General features: G+C 56.2%; 1 protein-coding gene across 1 annotated transcript; it reads right to left on the bottom strand.

Annotated features, from left to right (window-relative positions):
• Positions 1-4,631: 4,631 nt before the first annotated feature.
• LOC142356043 (mitochondrial glutathione transporter SLC25A40-like) lies at positions 4,632-8,319 on the bottom strand. Its single transcript, XM_075408024.1, has 6 exons — positions 7,789-8,319; positions 7,602-7,661; positions 7,125-7,280; positions 6,389-6,598; positions 5,655-5,804; positions 4,632-5,151 (listed from the first exon to the last, which is right to left on the bottom strand). The coding sequence occupies exons 1-6, from the start codon at positions 8,317-8,319 to the stop codon at positions 4,999-5,001; spliced, it is 1,260 nt and encodes a 419-aa protein (XP_075264139.1). The 3' UTR covers positions 4,632-4,998.
• Between the last annotated feature and the right edge of the window lie 2,326 nt (positions 8,320-10,645).

The raw sequence follows: 10,645 nt of genomic DNA, 5'->3' as shown, positions 1-10,645 counted from the left end.
TGCCATTACCCTAGCCTCCTTGAACGGACACAGGAAGACTTGGCCCTCTGCCTGGCTGCTGTCTTGTGTGTGTTCTGCTTAACATGGCCGCGAAAACAACACCAGCAAATCAGTCAAGTCACAACTCCAGACGGAACGCTCGTCACCGGGTCCCATGCCTCCCCAGAACTTCGAACTTCAACTGAGTCCATGCAGAGCATGACCACTACGGCGCGGGAAGCAGGCCAGACATGACGCTGCCGCCGCAGCCCATTTGCCTGCATGCCTGTGACAGACTGGCGGGTGCAGTGAAGGACACAAAGCGAGTCCGGAGCAGCTGGTTTTCAGGTAGATGGGATCCAATTTATTCTCTCTATCACTCGCAGCAGTACTGCCGATCAGAGGATCAATCAGTGGGTGCCCACAAGAGAGGCACAGAGAGGCAATGCACGCACAGACCGCAGCATCACAGACAGCTCCCCTCAGTGGTAGGCTGAAGCAGGAGTGAGAGTGCGCCCGGAAGACACGTTGCGGGCCTGCCGGTAACTCCAGCTGTACAGCTCCTGGGAAAAGCGAAGGGGCTGGAGTCAAAAGAGGTCCGGGGGCTTGTTCTTAAGCTTGACTGGCTAAATCATATCCACCGCCCCAGGCTCCAAAGGGGGGGGGGGGGGGGGGGGGCGTTTCGTGGCTTGACTGCCAGTCTAACGTGCAGTGGCAACAGAGAGGGCTCTGAACAATTGGGTTCAGATCAAAGAGCGAATGCGGAGTGGGAGGGCTAACAAAGCCGGGGCACAGGAAGGGTGAGGCAAGAAGCAGGAGAGACGGTTGGGTTCGCACCCGGCTTGGTGAACGAAGCCCGTCGGCGCTGAACGAGTTTCTTCCAGGAGATAGGGTGAGCATGTCCCCTGAAAGAAAGCCAGGGCCTCGCGAGTCCTTGGTGTACTTGCTGGTGGGACTGGTGGGAGGGTTGATCTGCTCAGTGTTGGACATGTCCCTCCGGGCCGCGGGCGTGACTGCTCGGCTCTGTGCAGCAGCCGTGCCGTGCCGTGCCGTATACACATGGACAGTCAGCCGGGAGCCAACAAATCCCAGTGTGCCCCTGGTGGGGTCATGCGAAGTCTATTGGTTTGTGGTTACGAGCTGAAAGTACCAAAGCGGGATCAGGAGTTGCAGAGAAAGGAACTGCTGCTGCTGGGAGAGTGGTAGGTGAGGGGGGATATGCAGGCCGGCGTGAGGCAGGGCTATGCCTGGAGCTGTGACATGGACATGCTGAGGCCGGGGATGGTGATAGGGCACAGAAGCAGGGGTGGGCATAAGGCAAGGGGGCACGGGAGGAAAACGAGAAAAGGAGAGGGCAACAGGAACCCATGGGGCAAGAGATCTGGCGAGGGGAATGTGGCAGACAGCACGGGGGGAGGCGATCAGGAAAGTGAGCATCAGCGAAGAATGGGATCGGTGTTGGAAATGAGTGTTTACGGCCATGTGTCCATGTCATTTGCCATTGGCAGGAGACAAGCTGAGGAGAATAGGCAAGTCTGACTCAGGGGTGGACATGTCACTTGCTCAAAGACTTCAGTTGCCCGTTCTACGTTAGGGAGATACCAGGGGCTCTCTTACCAGGGTGTCTCTTAGGAAGCCATCGTCAATCGGCCTCGCCACCATTTTCCCGAGGGGGGACACAACTCTGGTCGATGTCAGACACAGAGGCACGTCCCGGTAGTGCTTCCCTCGCCGCTTGATGTGTGTCCCAACATCGTTGTTGTAAGGACTGTTCAGCTCGGTGAGAGTTGTCTGGCGGTACACTTTCGCGTTGGGGTAGAGGCTCAGCGGATCGTGACCAACCATGCCCATGCCTTGGCTCTGTTTGTCTGTCGACCGGATACACAACGTCAGCACACATGGCCGAGCCTTGTCTAGTAGAGGCCTGGGGCAGGCAGCAAATGCAGGAGAGCTCAAGAGCGCCGGAGATGTGGCTACTGGGCGGCTGAGCTGGTTTACGCAAGGGAAGTTCACACGGCCGCAGAATGCTCTTCCCCTTCCGTCCATATATAAAGAAAGCTCTCTGCCCCTCTGGTTATCAGCTCTGGGTAATTGCAAGGGGAGGTTGAGCCTCGGCAAGGGATCGTACTCAGCAGGTGGAACTTGTCAGCGTAGAACTTGCTGCTGTGGTGACCCCACGCCCTCGGCTCACAAGTGGCCGCCTTCCTCGTGCGGCGAAACGTCTCGCCGCTTGAGTCTATCGGCATTGGTGGTGTCATCTGCTGAGATCGCCACTGCTGCGTCCTGTCTGTCAAAGGCCCGCCATCCTTCCAGGCATTGTGTACACTCGTAGACGAGTACTGATAGGAGTGATCGCTGCCGGGTGGCATGCACAGCGCAGATAGCGCAGGCTTATAGGTTTCCCGGATCTTTGTCATTGGATATTGAAGCTAGCCTCGTCTTCAGTCGGAACTTTTTCCCGCAGATGAACAAAAGGAGTAGGATAGCTGGGGTGGAGGTGTGGGGAGCAAGGAATAGGCATGGCAATCAGTCAGTGCAGCATTAGAATTCTGAGATGCTGTTGGAACCAGCACCACTGCCAGTCCCATGCCTCTGGTACGAAGCGGCCAGGCACGGAAACGGGTTTGCGGTAGACAGGAATCGTCCAAGGGGAGCGGTGAGGGGTAACAGAATGAATGCCAATCAGCGGGTGGGCAAAGAGGATGCAGAATGTAATGGGGGCAGGAAAGAGGATGCAAAATGCAAGACTCCAACGTCTGGTGATGTGCCCCCCCCCTCCCTTTCGTCTTCACAACATGACAACTGTTGTTGGGCCAGAGGTACGACCGGATATATGCCCTGCCGTTTTGATCAAATGTAGACGTTTGCGGACACGCTGGACAAATCGCGAGACCGAACAGCTGCCAGGCCGGGGCGAAAACTGGCAGACACAAAACAAACATCCGGCTGAAGCGCACACATCCGCCGACTGCCGCCAGGGGCACGAACGGTGCACACATGATGGCAGTAGGGTAGGCTTAAACTATCAACTATGCATCCTGCCAACCCTTGATCGGTCTACGCCGTGGTTGACGAGTTGCGAGCCGTCCGCGCACTGACATGTCGCGTACATAGTGCCGTGCCGTACATAGTGACACAGGTGGAGCGCTAGTGAACCTTGCGACTGAGACCCAACAAGCAACCTACCGAACGCCCTTTGAGATCTATATACGCGAGAGCCCGCCTTCTTTCTCTACTGATATTCTTCTGACGTCGATTCCCGAGCTTCGCGTACGGTCTATATGAGCGCGTCGGTCGACGGTTTTGCCATCAGCCCGACATGCCGAAGGTATCCAACTCTGTGCAGAGGGGGTTTGTGGTCAACGAGCGACGTCCTGTCAGTACCTTCAGCGAAAGTCGCTCTCTTTCTCTCTGTTGGTCCCCTTGCTGCTGGATCTGCACTGCATCGGCCGGACAGAGAGGGGGACCTCCATTGACAGCCGGCGCTGAGATCGGCGAGCTCCAACTGGGCGCAGGCTCAGGTCGTCAACCCCCAAGTCCAATTAAAAAAACTCATTCCTGACATTGTACGTGCATGGAGGTGCCCACAGCACAGACTGCACAGTAGGTACGTACGTACGTCGAACAGTCACGAGTCACGTCCGTGATATCGAGTTAAAATTAAAATTGGCCGATGGATCATAATAATACTCGTAATAATTCACACAGCACATGCAGCACGCGAGTACCAGTACCAGTACGTGAAAAAGAAACAGTACGAGCTTGGTAGCCTGGTAGGCAGGACAGTACTCTGCATGTATGTCAAGCAGTTAGCGCTAGTCCCCCCCCGCCCCCCTTCTCAATCCTCATCGTGACGCACCCGTAGATCTATGGATAAGTGCGCTTCAGTAGGGTACGTTGTGACGGAATATTGTATATAATGCTACAGCCTAGATCTATAATCCTACCGGTTAAAATTTTAGAATACCCAGGATACGCGAATATAGGCAACCCAACAATCATCTGCTGAAAAGCTTGATCAGGTACCCGGCCTATCCCTACCTTTACTGCTGCAGGTACTCACTTCAGGATACCACTGGCGGGATTCGAACCCGCGACCTCGAGGTTATGGGGTTATGGGCCGAGTGATTTGCTGTGGACAAGCTGGAAGCTTGCACGGATACGCGCTCGTCCTCTGAGCTACAGTGGTCATGACATGACGTTATGGGGAATTAAAAAGTGAATACAAAGTATGTATGTGTGACAAATACATGGGAAGAGACATCTGCCCGCCCGCCCCTCTGCCAAGAGTTCGCATCTTGCAAGGCATGGAGACGTCAGAGGACGCATTCAACGGCAGCAAACACATCTGCCCACCGCTCTGCTGAGAGTTCGGAAGCAGCCCATCAAAATAAACTCAAGGACAAAGGCATATAGATACAGACACCGAATTGTGAGCCCCGGCGCCGGTCATTGCCCGTCACCCGGTCGCTTGATGTGTGGCCGGGGAGCAAACATGGAGGTAAGCAGCTCTGACACCCTAGCTGAAATTTCACAACACGTCTTCCACCCGCAGGTGCCGGCGCACTTCACCGGGTGGGCGGCACTGTTATTCTTTTTCGAAATCACACTGCCAAACTTTAATGCTATGGGTGTTAAAACCTCTCCTGTCCGTGCAGCACACAAGCTTATGCTGTGTATGCTCGCCTAGCCTAAGGGTGGGCCGGCTGTTGCAGATCAAAATCGCCGGCAAATAATGAAAAATGGGGCACAAAGTGTGTCCATGTCCCTGCCTACGCACACCTGTGTGCGTCGCTACGCCGCCAGAGAAGCTCTTCTGAAGCTTGGCAGCTCTGTCCAGTCATGCACTACTAACCTTGTACAGTAAACCATTCCTCCGTAGCTCATGACTCCGTCCCTGCGGTGGAATCGAATGCACCGCAGCATATTTTGTCTCCCGTCTTCAGTCACGGCTCTTCTGCAGATCGGGAAGACAGCGCTCGTGTGTCTGCTGCTGAGCTGCAGCAAGGGCTGTCAAGATCAATCCACCGTGGCAACCCGTTTGATGAGCTCATACGAGGCCAAGACAATAGCGCAGGCCGGTGCGGCCTTCGCCGCCCGTGGAGCCCAGCCGTTGAAGAGGCCGGCCATGCCCTCGTGCTGCACGATTCTGGTGGCTGTTTCAGCTATGCCCTGCATTTGCAGCACAGGAGCGATGGCTAAGGAAAGCGCATTGGGCAGCTTGCGGGAGAGGTGCCACAGCTCGGCAAAGATGGCGGTGAAAAGGGACAGAGGGAGAGGGAGCTGGGTTGGCCCAAGGAGGAGTGGGGACGGGCAGAATTTGGTGATCAACGGAGATGTGGATCGCGCGAGACTAGTGGGGTGGAGACGGCCAGACAGACGGCCGGAGGGACAGACTGACTGACCCACACAAACACACACACACACACACACACACACACACACACAAACACACACACACACACACACACGGTGATGGAGATACACATCTGTCAGTCAAGCGCAACAGTGGGAAATGTGACACAATCCGGAAACCAACGCACTGGGGAAGGAGTGCGTCGCAGCACTAGGCGCAAGGGTATATGGAAGGCACATGGGTAGATCTCCGTGAGTGTCATGCAGAGGTGATGAGGACTGAAGGAAAGAGCTGGCAAGGGCGAGTGCAGGGCGCATACCCCTTTCGTGTTGGGTAACTGCAGCTGAGTCTTGATCACGTCCATGGGGGTGGTCGCCCAGGCTGCAGCACCTCCGGCAAGAAAGCCCGCAGCCATATTTATTCCCACGAGCTGCCCGGTGGTGACGGGGGCGCCGTGGCTTCGGTTCATCTGTGATAAAGTCCCCCCGCACAACACAGATCAGCCACAGTTGTGGGCAGAGGACAAATACGTGGGGAAGGCGGGTGGGAACGTGGCAGCGGAAGGAGGCATAGCCAACGTACATGGATGGATGTTTGGTTGTCATTAACATCCAGGGTTGAGAGATCAGTCAAACGGACAAGATGAGGCGTGGATAGATGTGACTGTGACACGAGCAAGGTGACCCGTGGGAAGAAGGGGCTGGAATGGGACAGGGCCAGGGTAGGTGCCATGCCAAGGCGTAGAGCAGCAGGTGGAGTGGAATCGTTTAGTGTGGTAAGGAGAGGGGAGGGGAAGGGAAGGGGGAGGGGGGGGGCAGCGTAGTGGTACGGAACTGACGGAGATATGTGCAATGCACACGGGGTGACATGGCTATGCACGTGCAGCGACAGCGAGCTTCACACCCGGACACACTCAGGTTGGAATCCCCACATTTCCAGATTCCGGCCGCTGAAAATGACAGGCGAGTTGGCAAATTTGGACTTGTGTGCATGCGTTAGGTCTGGAAAGCCGGCGAGGGCGGCGAGCAACGAGGCCAGGCAAAAGGAAGGCACCTGTCGCTTGATGAGTTGCTGGCGGATTCCTTCCATGGACCACCAATACATCGCAGAGTACGGGATGTCGCGGGCAAGGGTTGCCCCAAGGCCCTGAAACAGCCGAGAGCTCCTCCGCACAAGGCTGGCGTTAGGCTGCCCCGGCACCTGCAAGAGCTGTCGCAGCTGCTGCAAGTACGTAGTCTTCGGCTGCTGCTGTCCTTCGGGGTTCTGTCGGGAAACAGGCAAGTAAATCGCAGCCTTGGACACTCCTGAACGCTACACGCGAGGTAGGAGATGCGCAGCGGTGGAAGCGGCAGCAGAAGGTGTATAGAGAGTCGATGGCATGCGGATGGAGCGACGGTCGGAATGCCGGGGAAGGGGGAAGGGGCCAGCGAGACACGAACAGCAGATACGAAGGCGAGGCTGGCAAGGGTAGACGTGGACTCACATCAAAAGAAGGCTGGGAAAGAGACAGTCGCGGGTGCAAGGGCCACACCTGACCAGCCAGGAGAGAGATAGATAAGACTGATACTGTGGCAAACATACATCCGAGCGAGCGAGCAAGAGAGAGATAGAGAGAAAGAGAGAGAGAGTAAGAACAGATGTAGCGATATCTCCTTGTAAGTTGGAGCACTGTAGGTGGGGTGGAGAGGGGTCGGAGAAGGGCGCGGGGCGGGGGGGGGGGGGGGGGGGGGAGGTGGAAGAAGGGGAGGTATGCAGTGAGCTCAGGGAGTGCCAGTGCCTGAGGAGCTACCTGTGCCAGCATTTGCGTGCGGAAAAGTTCAAATGGGGCGGTCCCCATGACAGACGCGGCGCGAGCAAGGGAGCCGGCCAGGACTGGCGTGTATGGGCCCATGCTTGGTCGTAACGCCAGGGAAAGATAATCATACAGCGGCATGTACACTCCAGTCTACAAGCGATGCCGTGACCACCAAACACACAGCAATTTGCAGTTCAGATTGTGGAACAAGGAAATTGCAGAGCTTGAGTGCAAAGGCTTTGGCGGACGTCGGGATGCCGAGGTTGGCAGTGCAGTCAGCAGGAAGGCACGGAACTCGAATCTTCTTGCAGACACGAGAGGACGAAATGAAACTCTATGACTGCGTCGTTGTCTGAAGGGGTGCAGAGGGGGTGCATTCTGCTAGAGAAGGAGCTGGAGAAGAGGTCGGCCCATTTGGTGCGGCCATGGGCAGAAGGGGGGCGAGGGGGGGGGGGGGGGGGGGGGGGATACCATAGGAATGGCCATGAGCAGAGCTACGTCCGTCCCTCTCCATAGAGCCGCTATGCCCTCCTGTAACATCAGCACATGGCAGAAGGTTGCTGTGTTATCCCAACTGTAGAGGCGCTATTCCCAGGCAGGATCCTTGTCAAAATGCAAGGCAGGCCTGACTTGGCACAGGATGGGCATTGGCGTGCACCTTTCGGACTATCAATCGGGCTGCAGCCAGAGCGCTCTCTGACGCTGCCGACGATGCCTGCAGGTAACCACATTCGTTGTCAACCAAGTGCAGCGCATCATTCATGCTCACGATGATTACTGATGAAAACTGGTCTGGACTGCACTGATCCCGTCCCTCTACCTGATCGAAAACACTCCCATGTGACTGCCAGGCCGGAAGACATGGAGGGCAGAGGGAGGTCTCCGATACCACTCGCTGGCCAATCAAGATAGACAGGCGGGAAGCAATGCTGACAGACAGACAGACAGACAGACGGATAGACTGGATGACAGAAGGGGCAGGCGGGTGGGGGCACAGAGAGACAGAGGAGAAGGCAGGTGGGAGAAAGATAAGGCGGAAGGATGCTGTTCGGTAGCTGAATGCAACGGTGGCACATGTGAATGCCACTGCGGCGGTCGTGGGTATGGGGAGACCTCTATTTTGGCGCATGACGGCAGTGTGCAAGCGCCCACCCCTTGACACTGCGCCACGCCGCTTGCAAACGACCATTTCTGATAGCAAAGCCTGCAGGATGGTGGGGCAGAGACCAAAGAGAAGAGGGAAGAGAGAGGGGGGGGGGGGGGGGGGGGTGTCAGCGCTGTAGACGTCGCTGGCCTGAGACATGGGTCCAGGTGGATCCCCGTTGTAGCGAAAGGCCTTGAATACATGGGACTGCGGTGGCTAAAGGCACGCCTACCCAGCCCACGTGCTGCCTGATCCACGAGGAAGTGACTGTGCGCCTCCGACGGTTCCTGCCTGCATTCGAGTCTGTGGGCATGGTGGCAGTGCGTGTGTGCTCAGGGGCGGGTCCTCAAAGCACATGCAGGGAAGTGACGGTGTGCCTGTGTTTCCGCGGGCTTGGCTACATGAGGCAGAGAAGCCAGGACGGGGGAGGTTGGGGGTGGATACAGAATGTACATGACTCACGCAGAGAGAGCTAGCTCGAAATACAACAGCCGTGTCTCTTCGCTCACCCCAATATCTCCCAGCCGAAGATTTGCCCCGCTCCTTCACAACCATCCCACCCCACCCTGCTTGCACACTGTCTTGCCTCCCTTACCCATGTCCTCTCTGTAGCCTCGGAAAGGAATGGCCTTGCTAAAACTCCTGGTCAGGCTGTGTACCTTCACGACATCCATGGGGTTCACGACCAGCGCCGTTGCCACAGAGGCACCACCGGCCGCTAGCAATCGTTCCCTCCAGCCCGGCTGACGCTGATCCATCTCTTCAGGTCGACTGTCTTCCAGAAGTCGAACTGGCCACACCGGTGTACGGGTGAGTTATGAGTGGCTGAGGCTCACAGAACGAACCGAAACCGCTGTCTGCCAAAGAAGTCACATTCACCGAAAATGGAAACTGCAGCCAGCTGGAATACGAACGCGCTGACGGTTACGTGTCATCCAATTCAATTTCAACCAGTGGGAAAGCTAGTGAGCCGTACGTTAGCGTGAAATTGGAACGGTGACTCGAAACTGCTATTGCCGCTGCAGCGTCCCTCACGTCTGCTGTCGTGGCGCTGTGCTCCGATCGATCCAGACTGACGGAGAACGACGGCGCGCAAGGCGGGTTGCAGGTGGGATATAAACGTGGACCGTGGTACGAGCAGGTACTGAGTGTGTAGGTACTAGGTAGGGCCCTGGTACAGCTGGCTTTATACGGGTAGTGCCTGTGCAAACAGTGCAATCCGTGCAACGTGCATATAGGTAGGGTACTTATACGGTACTCGTACTCGTACGTATAGGAGATGCCATACATATAATTCTTTTTTTTCGCACCTTGCCCCGGCGCTGCCAGGGGTGCTGTGAGCTATATCATTTGTCACTTGTCAGGTGGCGGATCGTATCGACGACCCGAGTTGATGGGTGAGAATTCACGTGTGACTGTGTCGGGGCCACTGCTCCTCAGCTGTCATTCTTCCGACACATTCTGTCCGTGTTTCATCAATACCAGCAGGTCGCAATCTTCCGTTCCTGGCCTGACTGGATTCGCCAATTTGTTTCGCTAGGCCGTATCTCGACGGGCCACGTAGCGGGGGGTCAGATCATCACAGTCAAGCAGCTCTGGTCCACATGGAGGAAACACAGCAGCAGCGAGAGGAGCGGGAGGAGCGGGAAGCCCTCGGCAGGTGAAGGCAGGAATGGATAATTCATTTAGATGTCGAGCCTGCTTAACAGGAATTTGAATGCAGGGGTTGCTTGTCACACACACCATCCCTTGGGATATTTGGTCTGGGCTGGCATGATACAGCTGCTCGGAACACAACTGCCAATCCCTGCTACTGCTTGGTGTGCAACTGACCGGACGATCTTCACTATGTCTGCCTCTCTGCGCCGGCAGAATTGTGCGCAGCATTCACATGTACAAGGACCATTCCGAATGGGAGGTCAGGCGCTGGGAACGCAACTATGAGAAGCTGCCGCCTGGACACAAGGTAGGACTTGAAGGACGTGGACCACCAGCCAGGAGATTGGGGGGGGGGGGGGGGGGAGTGCTCCATTAGGTGAGAGATAGACGCAGAGGTGGACAGAGACAGAGAAACACTGTACGATAGATAAAATGGGATGGAAGGACATCCAAGGCTGAAACGGCGCTGTGCATAACCCCCCCTCCCCCTCTTACCTGGACAGTGATAGCCACTGTCTATGATCTAGCGTGCGTGGGCTGGAATCTGTCGAATACCAATCCCAAACCATAAACTGTGGGTATATTTACACGGCACTGCTGCTCCACCTCGAAACTGATCCAGTTCCACCGTCTGGCAGGTTCTGCTCCCACACATTCCCGACAAGTATAAGAAGGCCTACGAGTGCATTCACCACAACACAGTCTTCTTCCG

This window comes from Convolutriloba macropyga, unplaced genomic scaffold, assembly GCF_964194025.1.
Source record: "Convolutriloba macropyga unplaced genomic scaffold, txConMacr16.3 SCAFFOLD_5733, whole genome shotgun sequence".
Classification (NCBI taxonomy): Eukaryota; Metazoa; Xenacoelomorpha; order Acoela; family Convolutidae; genus Convolutriloba; species Convolutriloba macropyga.
The sequence above is the reverse complement of the archived record's forward strand: the minus strand, read 5'-3'. Positions and strand labels throughout refer to the sequence as shown.

Coding starts and splice junctions, on each gene's coding strand:
- LOC142356043 (XM_075408024.1), bottom strand. CDS start 8,319: ATGGTCGTTTGCAAGCGGCGTGGCGCAGTGTCAAGGGGTGGGCGCTTG. Junction 7,281..7,601: donor TGCTCATGGCCATTCCTATG/GTATCCCCCCCC, acceptor CATCGCTTGTAG/ACTGGAGTGTACATGCCGCT. Junction 6,599..7,124: donor GCACGCAAATGCTGGCACAG/GTAGCTCCTCAG, acceptor GTTTCCCGACAG/AACCCCGAAGGACAGCAGCA.